At 36.6% G+C, this 16,231-nt stretch overlaps 1 protein-coding gene across 1 annotated transcript in view; it reads left to right on the forward strand.

The window, feature by feature from the left end:
* Positions 1 to 16,231, forward strand: part of LOC309601852 (nipped-B-like protein) — a 170,092-nt gene that overhangs the window by 113,802 nt on the left and 40,059 nt on the right. The window contains exons 11-16 of the mRNA XM_082335051.1: positions 7,093 to 7,275; positions 11,057 to 11,254; positions 11,400 to 11,471; positions 11,557 to 11,646; positions 13,641 to 13,744; positions 15,105 to 15,191. Coding sequence (XP_082191177.1) covers positions 7,093 to 7,275; positions 11,057 to 11,254; positions 11,400 to 11,471; positions 11,557 to 11,646; positions 13,641 to 13,744; positions 15,105 to 15,191 — 734 coding nt within the window. The remainder of the gene's footprint in view (positions 1 to 7,092; positions 7,276 to 11,056; positions 11,255 to 11,399; positions 11,472 to 11,556; positions 11,647 to 13,640; positions 13,745 to 15,104; positions 15,192 to 16,231) is intronic.

Raw genomic sequence — 16,231 nt, forward strand, 5'->3', positions numbered from 1 at the left:
ACATTTTCAGCACACTGCTTTGCCTGGAGGATGCTTGAGTTATTTCCTATTTTTGTCTTTGCCACTAAGGTAAATATTTTGATTCTTGTTCTCACAGTTGTTCTTAATTCTTCTCTGGATAATAAGAGTGAACCTTACATGTTGCATGTCTAGTTCTTAGCAGCAACAATAAACTTGACCAAATCTACTAGTTTTATTGTACTTTGGTTCATCCGAAATATGATGCTTTGTCTGTTTGCAGATTTAGGAGTGCGTTGTTTAATTAGTTCACTTTTGAAAAATTACTTTGGCATATGTAAGTGATAGAAATTTATTATCTAATTTGTCAGAGTAGTTCGTTGAAAGTCTGAAACTGCCTTTGGTTCATGGGCTTGGATGCTTGATCAGGTTCCTCTTATTTCTGGGAAAAGCTATAGCTATTTTGCATGATTTTTGCAACAATGCATTGCAATATGTAAAAATGTGGGCCAGCAATTTGTCTGACATTACAATATGCAATGCTGACCTGTTCATGTGTCTAAGTATCTAAATATGGATGTTATTTCTTGGCTTATGTGCAGGGATATGTGATCAAAATTTTTGGTTTGAATTTTCTTCTAGACAAAGGGTAAATTGGTAAAATACAAATAGGGGAAAACCTCACATTTGCTTCTCGTAAATAAACTTTTCTGTTGCTCGACATTTTCAACCATTTTAGGTGACTGGGTTTGTGTAAGAAAATTTAAACTATTTACTTGAAATTTGCAATTTATTTTTGCTCCATGGGAATTACCAATGAACATAAAAGAAAAGGATGAGACCTTTTTTGTTCTTCAAATTACCGAACTGTTGTTTGCATCAAATAAAGGTTCCTTAAATATACTTACTGTTTAATTATATTCTGAGCAACTTTCTTGTAGTATTTTATATTAAAAGCTAAAATATCAGCAATTTTCTTGTTCTTGTTGTTAATGTAATTAAGTTACTTTGAAGAAGCAAAACAAGAGTAGCTTCATGTGATATTTTCAGTGATAAAGGCTGATAATCTTTCCATGATATAGCAAGGTAAAAGCAGATCTTCTTGATGTGCCTATAGTCACAAATCAGATATAAATCACGGTATTTGTTTTGCTTGTTCTCTGCAAAGATCTTGGTTATATTATATTGATTATATAGGAGTTTTTCTTTTATGAGAAGAAAAATTGAGGTTTAATTTGATTTTATTTAATGAAGGTCTTTTTTCTTAGGTGAGGCCCCATGGCTCAGTTTTTAAGTTAATCAGAATACGTGGTTGGGAAAATGCATCAATCATAAATTTCAGATTCCAAACATTTATAGTAATGGAAAATTACATGCTGTGTTTTACAACTGTACAAAACACCTTAACTTTTTAATACAATAAATTGAGTTGGCTTAAATTTCAATGCATATGTTCAAAAGCAATGACAGTGAAATCCAAAAGCAGTCCCCTGACACTCTGATTCATAAAAGTGAGGTTCTTTGTGCAGCACTGCATTTATTTCAATTGCTGATCTTGCTACATTTTACTCTGAGGACTGCTATATTTTTTGTCAAGTATCTTGCAAAACTAGACTGCTCTAGCCTTTTACTGATTTTTATAAAGACGAGAAGTCAGTGAATAGCAATAAGGAATAAAATAACTTCTGGCTATAGTTGCTGCAGCAATTGGATAGCTTGAGGAAATAATTGATATAGATGTAATGTGAGTTCTCATGCTTCTTGGCATCTTTGGAGAGTGTGTGTTGGGTATATTCCTTGCTCTCTGTCTGGATCCTTCAGGGTGCTCTTTGGAAATCTCTTCCCTCTGTCAAAAAATGTTTCTTGCTTCTAAGAGTTTTTTGTGCTATTGTAAAATCCTTTTTGAATCTGTGCTGCTTAGCCATAGGCAATGATGACCTCTACTACATCATGGAATTATTCAGTTGCTGTGTCCAGATTCTTCTCTGACCCACCAACCTGGCTGGGTCCCATTACTCAAGGCCAGAGCTAAGGACTGGAATATAAACAGGGAGCCTGAACCTCTCCTTTTGTTTAGCCCGAGGCTGAGAGCCTTCACTTTGTGCCAGTATTGGGGTAGATAAGGAAAAATGATTTTGAAAGATGTGTTCAATCAGGTTCTATGGAATGATATAGGACATGCTTCTTCCTAACACTACTACTCTCCCTCCCGCCAAATCCATTGCAACAGAGAATCCTGTGGGCGCAGTCCCTTGGGCAGTGGTGAGGGGATCTCAGTCTCCCGCTCTCTTTCAGGTGTGTCTGTGTGAGCTGAGCTCAGGAGTTATCCCTTCATGGATGTAGTCAAAAGGTGAGGGTAAGGGGCTCAATAGAGGGTTATATCCTGTTTATAGGATGTAGCTGTATACCCTTCCACAAACTTTAAGGCAGAGAATGGGAGAGGAAAGAGGAAGGCCACTGAGGAAAATGGACGACTACTCAGATTATTGTCATCAGCATTCATTTCAATGGTGTGTTTTTCAGCTGATGATATGGCATTGAGATAAAAGTGGAACTTCTGTCTTATGAGCAGATGTACTTTCCTCATACCTTAAATTCCTCTTTGAGAAAAGGATTGTAATTTCCCTGTGTTTCCCCTTCTGCTCTTAAACCCCTTGCAACGCTACAGGCTTGGGGAAGAGTGGCTGGAGAGCTGCCTGGCGGAAAAGCACCTGGGGGTGTTGGTTGACAGCTGGCTGAATATGAGCCAGCAGTGTGCCCAGGTGGCAAAGAAGGCCAATGGCATCCTGGCTTGTATCAGAAATAGTGTGGCCAGCAGGACCAGGGAGGTGATGGTGCCCCTGTACTCGGCATTGGTGAGGCCCCACCTTGAGTACTGTGTTCATTTTTGGGCCCCTCACTACAAGAAGGACATTGAGGTGCTGGAGCGTGTCCAGAGAAGGGCAACAAAGTTGGTGAAGGGTCTGGAGAACAAGTCTTATGAGGAGCGTCTGAGGGAGCTGGGGTGGTTTAGTATGGAGAAGAGGAAGCTGAGGGGAGACCTTATTTCTCTCTACAAGTACCTGAAAGGAGGTTGTAGCGAGGTGGGGGTCAGTCTCTTCTCCCAAGTAACAAGGGATAGGACGAGAGGAAACGGCCTCAAGTTGCGCCAGGGGAAGTTTAGATTGGATATTAGGAAAAATTTCTTCACCAAGAGGGTGGTCAAGCATTGGAACAGGCTGCCCAGGGAAGTGGTTGAGTCCCCATCCCTGGAGGTATTTAAAAGAAGGGTAGATGTGATGCTTGAGGACATGGTTTAGTGGTGGACTTGGCAGTGCTAGGTTAATGGTTGGACTTGATGATCTTAAAGGTCTTTTCCAACCTAAACGATTCTATGAAAACTCTTCAGGGCACAGAATTATTTGGAGGAGTGTGATGCTGGTGGGCAAGGGACTCTGATCACCAAGGACTCAGATATAAAGAACATACTGGAGCATTTTAAGGGAGAGCACAGTGGAAATGATATAATTAAATTTGCACCCTAAGGGATAGCTGAAAATTTTCAGCTTTAACCAGTAAGCTGTTCATCACAGGTAGTCATGTGGCCCTTTGCACTGTAGTGCTTGAGTGCTATACTGTAACAGTACTTAACTAATTTAAAAGGGTGTTTATTTTCCAAACATCTTTTTAAAGTAGGGAAGTACTTTTATCCCCTCTTTTTTCTTTTAGTTCTTAATCTAAAATAGAGCCTTATCTGCATGAGTGGTTGTAATAGAATTAAGCTGTGAGTCTGTACTGTTGTAGTTACAATGACATGGCTATCCAACAACAAGACAGACGACGCTCTTGTTACAGAGTAAGAGTGTATTTTATTTGATTTAGCACAGAAGTTGTTTGAGCTAATCCAGAAAAAAACTGCTTTCCTTCCTGTATATATGTCTGACACAGGAGGTTTTATCAGTGTAGTTATAGCGGTGACCCAAAATGACTTGAGAAAGTTAGACAGTAAGCTGGTGATACATAAGGGAGGTAGACCCAAAACCACTGGAACATCCTCTATCAAATGTTCAGAGAAGACACTTAAGGAAGGTGAGCTTGGCCTCTGTGGAATAACAGCAAGACTGGATATACTAGTGTCATGGTTTAACCCCAGCTAGCAACTAAGCACCACACAGCCGCTCGCTCACTCCACCACTCGTGGGATGGGGGAGAGAATCGGAAGGGCAAAAGTGAGAAAACTCGTGGGTTGAGATAAGAACAGTTTAATAACTAAAGTAAAATAAAAATAGAACAGTAGTAATAATAACAATAATAATAAAACCAAGTAATAATAGTACAATAGTAATACAAAGCAAACGATACACTCTACAATTGCTCACCACCCGCCGACTGATGCCCAGCACGTCCCCCAAGCAGCGATCGTTGCCCCTCCCCTGGCCAACTCCCTCCGCTCATATACTGAGCATGACGTCATATGGTATGGAATAGCCCCTTGGCCAGTCTGGGTCAGCTGTCCTGGCTGTGCTCCCTCCCAGCTTCTTGTGCACCTGGCAGAGCATGGGAAGCTGAAAAGTCCTTGACCAGTGTGAGCGCCACTTAGCACCTATTCAGAGACAGCTTAGCACTACTTAGCAAGAACCAAAGCATCAGTGTATCATCGACATTGTTCTCATCCTAAACCCAAAACACAGCCCCCATACTGGCTACCAAGAAGAAAATTAACTCTATCCCAGCTGAAACCAGGAGAACTAGTCTAGAACTAGCTGAAGATTCTCAAATGTCTTCTCTAAGAAACCTTTTGATAATGGCAGTCAAACAAAAACAAGCATATGTTCTTCCTCCAGCAAGCAACTAGTAAGTCATGAACAGCATTGCATAGGTTTGGAAAAGCACTGAAGAAGTGGTTGTTCGTTTATGCAGTTCTTCAAGATGACTTGTTGATGAATTGTTCTTACAGCTACTCTGTGACTCGCCCTTCAATTTCACTAATGTGGAGTTTATCAGCATTGTGATTCCTTACAGTGGAACAAAGATTGGGTTAGGAGGACACTTTTCTTGTGTGGTTTTTTTTGTTTGTTTTAATAGTTGTGGCAGCTTTGAGAGTATGCATAAGTGATGTCTGAAGAACACTGATGCCTATAGTCCATTTCAGGCATACTGTATATGCTGATCACATGCACTGCTAAAAATTGAGTTATTCTGTTGATGAGGACAGTTTTTCAGAAAGCTTGGTTTACTGGGGCAATCTTATTAACTTGTGGAGTAACTTTTTAGTAAAGTTACTTTCTCCTTTGCTATTTAAAAAGCCATGCAAACTAGAGTTGAATGTAACTAAAGTGGAAGCAGGAAAGTAAGTACCAGGTCTTAGCAAACTTATCAAACAAATTGAAAAACTGAAGGTGATCATACATGGGTTTGTAGATGCTTTCAAATGGTTTTGTGTTCTATAGTCTTTTAATCGTTTTTGAAAAGTATCCTGTAAACTGAAAAGGCATTAGTATGGGTTTTATAACCTAATGTTTGTTGCCATGTGACTGGATTCTTATGGTGAACTGGATTCTCTTAAGTATTTCTTTACTACCCTGAACAAATAAATAGTACATTTATTATAAAATATGGAGCTATAAAAAAAGGAATTTAGTAAGATGTTTCTAGTGAAGATTGTGTTGCCCTGACTCAACATAAGTAATGAAGTAAAATAAAAATTAACAAGTTCTTGACTGGAGTCACACAGTATATAATATCCCTGAATTTCTTCAGAAAGGATTTTAAGTTAAATCTTTTTTAAAAAGGCACTTAAATGGGCTGACTTGCTGAACATACCTGAGAATTATAGAAAAATAATTTTCTGATCATTAGTTTCATTGCTTATAGGCAGTTTTTATGGATGTAGAAATATGTGAAACCAGTAATATGAGATTTTTTTAAAATTTTTGTTGCTGGAAACTATTTTCTCATATTAAGACTCTTCTAATTCCAGTTAAAGTTGTTTAAGGGGGGGGGGGGCTAAGCTTGGATTAGAAGATGGGATATTAGTGTAAAAATGGAAATAAATTTTAGAAAGTTATGTTAGTGATATAGCAAATGCAATTAAAAAGCAAATTATCATCCAGAAGATGATTTCTTGGAGGATTTGTGTGTGTGTAATTGGCAGGTGATTTCCTCTCTATCTAAATAATATAGTATGACTTGGGAAGGAGAGAGAGGCACTTATGACAAAGGCATTTGTTCTGTTGTTGGAAAAAGGTTAACAGTTTAGTCCGATAATCTTAAAATCTGTGCATTAGGTTCTTTGATAAATAAAGATAAGACATCAAATAAACAAAACCCCAAGAAATACTTTTGAATTAATTTGGTTTCCTTGTGTCACTTGCAAAATATTTTGACTGTAAATCTCCTTCATACTGACTGCATATGGGCCTAATCGTAGTTTCAAAATGTGATGAGAATTGTGTGATGATGTCTAACTATTTACCTCTGTGGAAAAGAAACCTGATGTGGTCCAGCTTGCTGTTTGTCTATATTAAATAAAAATCTTTCAACTATGCTTTGTAACAAAATCAGGCAAAAATTCGGGTTGCACTATAAAACTACTAGTAGGAGGTAAGAAAAAAAATCTGAGGCAGAGGTTGGGATGTCAATGATTTGATCTGTATTTAGGGATAAGACCCCAGAGATTCTGCCACAGATTGTCTCTACCTACTGGAAAAGGGAAGATTACTCTCTTGTGTACACTAAATAATATGAATGAGAATGAACAGAACTGTTTATGAGGCATAACGAATCCTTAATTTACCTACACTGTTAGAAAACCTGTTGAATTCAGAGGATGAACCGTAATAAGACTAAATTTTGTGGAAATAGAGCAAGGATGTCTTTTTACAAAGGAAATTCACCAATTTGAATTTGTTTATATGCCTGACAAAATATTTTATTGAAGGAGATGTGTATGCAATTTATTATGTTAATTTCTAATTGCAGTGTGAACAATAAATGCAACTTTAGAAAGGGCTGTCAAATACATTCAAGTATATCTAATTGTGATGTTATTTTTTAGTGGATATACTGTAAGCAGTTCCTGAGAAAGGACTGTAGTGTTGGGCCCTTATTATTATCTTCAGGTTCACATTTACTCTTCTTCCTCTCCATTAATAGGTAGCATAGATCAGTCAGTGTTAAAGGAGTTGCCTCCTGAGCTCCTGGCAGAAATTGAATCCACCATGCCGCTTTGTGAACGTGTGAAAATGAACAAGCGCAAACGTAGCACAGTTAATGAGAAACCAAAATATGCTGAAATCAGTTCTGATGAAGACAATGACAGTGAAGAAGCTTTTGAATGTAAGTAGTACATCGTTCTGTTCCTACTCCTAAAGAAGGCTAATATTTTGCTTTTACAAAAAGATATACTTTTTTTTTGTTGGCTACCCTAAAACATATGAAAACAAATTTGCTGTCCAGACAACTACTTGGCCAAGAACCTTTTTTTCTTTTAAAAGAAAAATTACTTGATTTCAATTTGTCACTCAAGATGAAAAGCAGCTAGTTGTTAAATTCCTTTCCCTAATTACCTTATGGGAAGTCACTGCCTAGATTTTTTTTTTAAGTTGTGCAATGAAACATTTTTAGCCAATCAGATTAAAGAAAATATCCTGTAAAGCAGCTCAGAAAACTTGCACAGAATGCTATGCAAAGAAAAATTTCAGTAAATATATTTTAAATTATTCTGAGTTTCATTGATAAGAAAAGCAAAGAATCCCCTCTTGAATTTTTCTGGCATGATACATTAAGAATGTTAGTGCCCAGAAGTTTCTTAAAATATTTCTTCTTTTATTATTTCCATGGTATATTGCTTGAAAAACTGGAATTATTGCCGATGGTTTCTCAAAATAGCATTTGCTGATGATGCTATTTTTGAATCAAATGATTCAAAGGAAGAGAGAAAGCTTGTAGTTAGACTTTTGCTGTGCAATCAGGTAAAGTTCATAAGTGTAAAAAAAATTGTTATATGCCTCTAAGTTAGGAAGGGATTTCCTACTTGTGAATAAGAGTGTCGTTAGTTTGTCTTTGTGGTGGTTCAGTTAGCCAACACTGAAAAGAAATTCCATTAAAATGGAGTGAATCAGTTCAGTCTGAGTAACATCTTAGCTGTGTTACCTATGCAGGGCTACAGAAGTGCCTGTTGCGGTAACCTGAGAAGGCATCTTGCTTATAATGATTTTTTTCCAAGTTTAGCCTCTTTCAATCTTTGCTTATCTAAACATCTTACTGAACTTCTGTAAAACATAACATTTTGCTTCTTAGTCTTTCTTTGGGTCCAAAAGAGAAAGATTTGTTTGTCCTGCTTTTTTAATATGTTTCAAGTTCTCGTCCAACAGATATGCAATGCATATGCACACATACACATAAAAATTATAATAGCAATACTCCTGATCTTTATCAAATAAGCAGAAAAGAATGTCCTTTTGTTTGTTTGTTTTTCATTTAAAATATAACTGAATAATGCTGCTTTGACCGTGAGTATGAGATCTTGAAGTAACTTGTAATCAGATGATTTGCTTCATTCAGGATTCTATATTCTCTGTTTACCGTATCATTTTGCCTGTTTATGATGTTAATAATCTGGAACAGTGAATTAAAAAAAGAATAAGTAAAGCACAATTATTTAAGTTGGCTGGGAACGGAGAGGATTGTTAGGAATTTCAGAGAGATCTTAATCTACCTATTAGCCGCAGCGGTTGTTGAAATTCTTAAATGCAAAGTAAAGCAAATTAAGGAAAACTTTCACAGTAATTATATGCTTTAAGGGATTCTAGGTTCACTGTATCCACTCAAGAGATCTGGCCATCATTCTAAATAATTCATTGAGGACATCTGGTTTAAAAATAAATTATAATATTTCTCAAAGGATACTGTAGAACTGAACTGAGTTAAAACAAGAGACAAAATGATCAAGAGAATGAAAGATTTGTGACAAGTACACCGAATAGATTTGTACTGTTACAAATATGTATTTCAGAATTCTTTTGGTTTTCTAAAATTGAACTTTAAAAAATATGAAATAGTGATTGTTATAGAAGAAGATAAATTTGAGTATCTCATGAAGAAGGGGCATTCCATTAAATTAAATTATGAGAAATTAAAATTTGATTAAATCATTCTCATACAATAAGTGCTAAATGTGTTATTGCATAAATGTTTGGCACAATTCAGAAGGAAATTGGGTGTTTATATTCCAGATAGTCTTTATTTATGTATAAATTAATAATAACTCTTGAAATATTATTAATACTTACATATTTAGTCAATTTTATCTACTTCAAAATAAACTTTGTAGAGCAATGACTGATTGTGAATAGCTGTTCCCGTGTTCATCTTATTTGCCTTGCAGAGCCAGCACAACTGTGACACATTCTGTTTTGTCGTGTAGCATTGATAAACTGGTCAATTTAAATTTCTGCTGGAAAGCAATATTGGAAGTTACTTTTCTCATGGAGATGTAGCTGGGGTCAGAATTCGTCCTACAGAGCTTAAATTGATACTGATGATTTGGAAACTGTGGAGACAGATTTCATCTACCTCCACAGAATACGATCTCATGGGGGGAAAAGAATCAGTTAAGATGTGTAAAGTCTTTTCCCATAAACCCCCTACTTTCTTCTCCAGTATGCTCACTTCAGGTATCCCAGACAGCTCTCCATTTCTTCAATCGCAGTTAACTCTCAACCATTTTAGAACTGACAATGTTAATAGCTCAGGTGTCATGAACATGACCGTACTACCTCCAGAAGCAAGTCTGATCCATAAGCAGAACAGCTCAAAGCATGAACTAAATTATTACCTTAAACACTTGGGCCACCTCTGTGCAGAAGTTTCGTATTATATTTTCAGAAGTGGGAACCCTCTAGGGTGCAGTGCGGAGCATTAGTATCACCACAGGTTCAATGTTGTTGTTTTTATTAGTTCTGAGCCTGGGCTGACTATTGACTATATCCTAGTACTATACCAGGTGTGACTATATCCTGGTATGTTTCCTATGCTTCTCAATAAACTGGGGTTGTGGAAAGAACTTGTCAGTTCTGTTCCAGTTCTGTATGAATGCTTGGAGCCATTTTGCTCAGAAACAACCCTATGTATAGTCATACCTCTCTCAACTTCAGGAGACTTCGGTAGAGACACACAGATGTCAGGGCTGTTATATGCAAGTTCACAAGAATAATAAACTCTGCTAGTCTAGAATGTAATGTTTTGGAGCCGTTTTGATCTTCACAGAACAGTCTGTGTTAGACATCTCTTTGCTAGCCCAGTTATCCTGTTACCTTAGATAATGGAGAGTTGGCTGATTTCATGGATGAAATTACCTCCTCCTCCATATCCTTTTTCTGTTACATCTTAGCCCCCTCTCCCCTTCAAGACTGTCTTTGAAAACAACAGAGAACTCTCAATTGCCCCCCCCCCACTTTATTTCCACCAAGTCTCTGTTTCTGTATAGAACGTTTATCCCAGTTTTTCAACGTTCAGTTCTGTGGGGCTTTTTGGTCCTGACTGAAAACTGGTTATAATAACCTTCTGTGGTATATACTCGCTGCCTGGCCTAGAATTGTGACTCCAGCTTTCTCCTTTACACTGAATTTCCTGCGATATATATCAAGACAAAATTTTAGTTGTCTTGGCAAAACAGAATATCTTTAAGCAACCAGGTTGCCAAGTCTCATTGGAACTTGCTATGTTAGATGGGCAAAGCAATCACTGACTTGGAACATGGACACCCAGTAATAGTCGCAATTTAGATAACTGAAGAAATTATCTCAATGTTCTCTTATGAAAGGATGAAACTGATTTTGATTTGTTCTACTTTCCTTACTTTGTTTAAAAAGACAAATGCCCTGTAAATTTGTATTTTTAAATGTTTGCTGGTGTCTTTGCCAGTTTCAGGCACAGTTTTCATGTAATTCAAAAGAAATTGTTAGAATAATGCCATAACAGAATTTTATGATAGTTTTAGAGTGTTCACTTGTTCTACAGAACATCTATACGATAGTGTTTAACTTGCAAATGTATAATTTTGAGCTATTAAAAGTAGAATTTTTGTACTTATAATGAAAATGCATTTCATTTCTAGCTTCTCGTAAAAGACATAAAAAGGATAGAGATGAAGCTTGGGAGTATGAAGAACATGACAGAAGAAGTTCTGGTGACCATAGGAGAAGTGGTTATTATCATGAAGGAAGGAGGACTTCTGGTAGTGGCCGTTACCGTAATCGCAGTCCCAATGACTCTGATATGGATGATTATTCTCCTCCTCCTAGCCTCAGTGAGGGTAACTGATTTTAAAAATTTTAATTTCTTCCATAATACTAGTGCATTTTTAAAGGATATGTTAAACATTTTAAAATAAACATCTTTACATGCAGTATTGAATATGAGCTCAAGAAATGTAAACAATCCTTTATTCTCTTAATTAGTGGCTAGAAAAATGAAGAAAAAAGAAAAACAAAAGAAGAGGAAAGCTTATGAACCTAAACTAACACCTGAAGGTAATTTTAGAGAATTTATTTTCTACAGTTTGTATTTTCTGTTTTATATATAAAATAATTATATATACATTTATTTTTTCACCAGAAATGATGGATTCTTCGACTTTCAAAAGATTTGCTGCTTCAATAGAGAATATTTTGGAAAATTTAGAAGACATGGATTTTACAGCTTTTGGTAATATGTCAGAAATTTTCAAAATGCTTCCCCCAATTAGAAACACAAGAAACAAAAAAATTTGCACCTCAGTATTTTCAAACTTCCTTCTTTGTGATTTAATTGCATGCTACGGTATACTGCATTTATATGGCTTCTGTCTTGAGTGGAGGCCTTTTCCTTTACAATTTCATTTGCTGCTGCAGGAAGAAGATCCTCCTTCTTGTTGCCTGTAGAATCCAAAAGGGACATAGAATCATAGAATACCAGGTTGGAAGGGACCTCAAGGATCATCTGGTCCAACCTTTCTAGGCAAGAGCACTGTCTAGACGAGATGCCCCAGCACCCTGTCCAGCTGAGTCTTAAACATGTTCAGTATAGCTGAGTCAACCACTTCCCTGGGGAGATTATTCCAATGATTGACTGTTCTCATTGTGAAAAATTTTCCTCTCATGTCCAATTGGAATCTCCCTGGGAGTAACTTGTACCTGTTACCCCTTGTCCTTACCATGTGACTCCTTGTAAAAAGGGAGTCTCCATCTTCTTTGTAGCTCCCCTTTAAGTACTGGTACATGGTGATGAGATCACCTCTAAGCCTCCTTTTCTCAAGGCTGAACAAGCCCAGCTCTTTCAGCCTATCCTCATATGGCAGGCTTCCCAGACCCTTGATTATCTTGGTGGCCCTTCTCTGGACCCCCTCCGGCCTGTCCACATCTTTTTTTGTATAATGGGGACCAGAACTGTACACAGTATTCCAGGTGTGGCCTGACAAGCGCCGAGTAGAGAGGGATAATGACTTCTTTATCTCTGCTGGTGATGCCCTTTTTGATGCAACCCAGCATCCTATTGGCCTTCTTGGCCGCAGCAGCACACTGCTCACTCATATTGAGCTTCCTGTCCACCAGGACCCCCAGGTCCCTTTCCACAGAGCTGCTCTCCAGCCAGTTGGATCCCAGTCTGAGCTGCACTCCTGGATTGTGTTTTCCCAGGTGCAAGACTTTACACTTGTCCTTGTTAAACTTCATAAGGTTCCTGTTAGCCCACTCTTCCAGCCTATCCAGATCTTCCTGCAGGGTGGCTCTCCCTTCCAGAGTGTCTAAATCACATAAATCACAATGAGACAATTAATAGTCCCCTGGAATGGAAAGGATACCTCTTTGGGATGTCATTAGGGTGCTATCTTCTGTCAAACATATCTTTGTAAACAACACTAACGTAAGATGGTTCTCTTGCCAGTAATGTCTGAGGCACATAATTTTGCATCTGTTGTGGCCTTTGGCCCAACAGAGCTTGATTCTTCAGTTCAGCAGCAGAGTGCTTATGCACTTATGTGTGAGGCACTGAATCACCGTATGCTCCTTATCCATTTCAGTGGAAAATAAGCCAGCTTAGCTTAAGTGTCTGATAAAGTACTACAGGTTGACCAAGATGACTTTCTATTGAAATGGATAATGGAGCATTCGTTAATTTTTTCCCTACCATCTTTGTCACAAGATTAGAACAAGGGGAGGAGCATAGTAAACACATCACTACAGCAATGGTGTCTACAACCTTGGATTAAAAAGTGAAGTAATTGGTTCTTTCTATATGTCTTGTAACATTGTGGGATTTTTTGTACGGGTAAATGTGATTAAGCAGCAGTGTATCCCAAGGTACTTAATTTCCTATGTGTTTTTCATCTATTGCCCTTCCCCAGATTTGAACTTTAGAATTAGGACTACAGTCATTTAAGATTTGTTTTACTGAAATTAGGGTAATGGCACAAGAGGTACAATAAATGGATTTTGTTATATTAAAAATATTTTTAATTTATGTCTTTCAGTCATATTTAACAAGTAGTTGTTTTAACACAACCAAAAGTTGTCATCATCGGTTTTCATTAGATGGAACTATAAGATGCTAGCTATTTGGAAAATCAGTTCTTTTTCTTCAGTTGGCTTTTTCATATTGGCTGTAAAATACTGATTTCCTTGAAGTCTTATTAGAAATATGATTGTTAATTTTTTTTTTTTAAGGTGATGATGATGAGATTCCACAGGAACTGCTACTGGGAAAGCATCAGCTTAGTGAGTTGGGTAGTGAATCTGCAAAAATCAAGGCAATGGGCATTATGGACAAGGTACATCTTCATAGTATTTAACTCTTTTTTTGAACATTTAATTTTGTTAAACATACAAAAACTTGTGTCCCCTGTAATATTCCGCCTTCTTCAGGTGTGCATGTGACAGATACTGTGAACAGTTGTGCTTCTGCTGACTTAGCTGAAGTGCTTAAAAAGTTACCACATCTTAACTGTTACTGTCTCTGAAGCTGAGATATTTTTGTTGAATGGTCCTTCTCTGTGTTAGCGCTGACTCAGAGCACTATATGCCAATAGGTAACACATGCCTGAGCAGTAAAATCTAAAATAATTAATCTACTTTCACAAAAGCACATAGACCTGTAGGCTTTGCTCCTTACAGCTAGTGTTGAGCAACTGCAGTAAAACAGAACCTGCTGGCAAAGTAAAAAAAATCCACCCTTTCTGATATATGCCATTAGTGCAATATAAATATATGATGTCCAGCCAGCATCACACTGAATTGCCTACTTCCTTCCTCTCTCCAAAGAGCCCTTTCAAACTTAGAAGATTTAATGCCCCAGGTGATAAGAAGATTAATTTTCTGTAGACTGCATATCGGGGTTTCTTTTCCATACTCTTCCTGACTTCAGTTCAAGGGAACTCTGTTGGTATCACACCTCTAGAAACAATGTTCTTGCTTTCCTTATCTTCCTAGAACTCTTGGCTTTGGGCAGTCTTGTGTTAAATTCTTACTCTGCCTGCTCATGACCACTTACTATGTTTATGAAGTGTCTGTGAAGCCACTTATTATACAAGTCACTCTGAAGGGTTTTCTTTAATCCAAGATTTATATATTCTTCCTGGCCTTTTCTTCGATCTCCCTACCTTCCTTTGTAGCATGTTATCAGCATCAGAGTGTTTCTCTTTCCTGATAGTTCTCACCCTTAATCTCTGTACCCTGTTTTTTTCACATATGTACATACATGTATACATAAAATCAGAATTTTGTTGCTTCTGAAGGTGAGCACCAATAGTATCTGGATGAATGAAATTGACTCTCCTGGAGTTTAGCATATTCTACAGATTATTTAATCATAATTCTGTAGAACATCAGTAAGTGAGTTTGAGTTACTTTTTTTCAACATGTTAATTTTTCAAAGTTGACACAGTTATTAAGAATACATTTCCTTTTTATTAGCACTCAAGTATCAGGGAATTTTATTTCTGCTTGCCCACAGAATTTGGATTTTCTCTTAATAAAGCTCTATATGGTCAGTTAAAATTTGTGATTGATACTTGGATTTGGTAACTTTTGTTTGTCAGATTACATAACATGTTCTGTCCTTCATCCGTGGACATTTTTTTCAGCAATTTGGAAGCCTTTATGTTGTTTGATGTGTTTTGTTTCTTGTTTTAGCTCTCAACAGATAAAACAGTAAAAGTCCTGAATATTTTGGAGAAGAATATTCAAGATGGATCAAAGCTTTCTACATTACTTAACCATGTGAGTTTCAAATTACATCGTTTCACACCATTGTGTTGAATAGGATTTTCTTCACTTGAGTCCCATATAGTGATAGTTTCAAATACTCTGTGTGTGTGTGTGTGTGTGTGTGTGTAAGGAAATTCTGATTTAATATGTATGTGATTAAGAGATTGCCAAATTTTAAGATTTGAAGTAAAATTTAATTGATTATATTCTTTCAGTACTAAACATGTTTTACTATAGTACTGATAGCTAATAGATGTGTTGGGAGCCATTGAGTTGTCTTTTGACTTAATTTTAAATATTATAGTTTCATCCTGAAATATTCATGGTAACTGGTGTAACTTGCATTACAATATTTACATTACATATTACATTACATTGCATTTACATTACATTACAATGCATTACATATTACAGCTTTCACGTAGAGCATATTCTTCTCCTGAGCATTAAGAACTGAGGAAGTGCTTTATTTAGGTCTGCTGTTATGCTGCAAAGTTGAAGTTATCAACATAAACAAAATTAACAGGAAGTTTAAGATTTTAGTTTTTTTTTTTCTGATATACCTAAAACTACATGAGGATTTGGAGTTTTTTATGAGGCTAAAATGTGATATTACACATTGTATTTATTTATTTCTACACTTTCTAGTCAAAACAATATTCTAGCAAGAATAGAGTTCTTGAATTTTATGGAAAAAAACCCTTGATCTGCAGAAATAGAGAGTAATTATGTATATTGGAAAGGAAGAATTTGAACTTGAAAATGAAAACCAGAGACACATTATTTGTACCTAAATATTTTCATCTATATTGTTGGGTTTTCAAAGATTCAGTATATGGTTCTGAATGTCTTTAGCAGTATGAAAAGAAGGTGCTGATTGACCTGCTCTAATTCAATATGATTGAGTCTTTATGCCAATGCCTTTAAAGTGATATTTTTCTTTTAGCTTTTTGTAGTAAAACTCAAGATTATTAAGCAGTTAATGAAATTGTCCAATGATTGCTATTCAGAGACAAAGCTTCAACTAAAAAAGAAGCAATCTTTAGCCAATC

Source organism: Platalea leucorodia, assembly GCF_965183815.1.
Source record: "Platalea leucorodia genome assembly, chromosome: W".
Taxonomy (NCBI): domain Eukaryota; kingdom Metazoa; phylum Chordata; class Aves; order Pelecaniformes; family Threskiornithidae; genus Platalea; species Platalea leucorodia.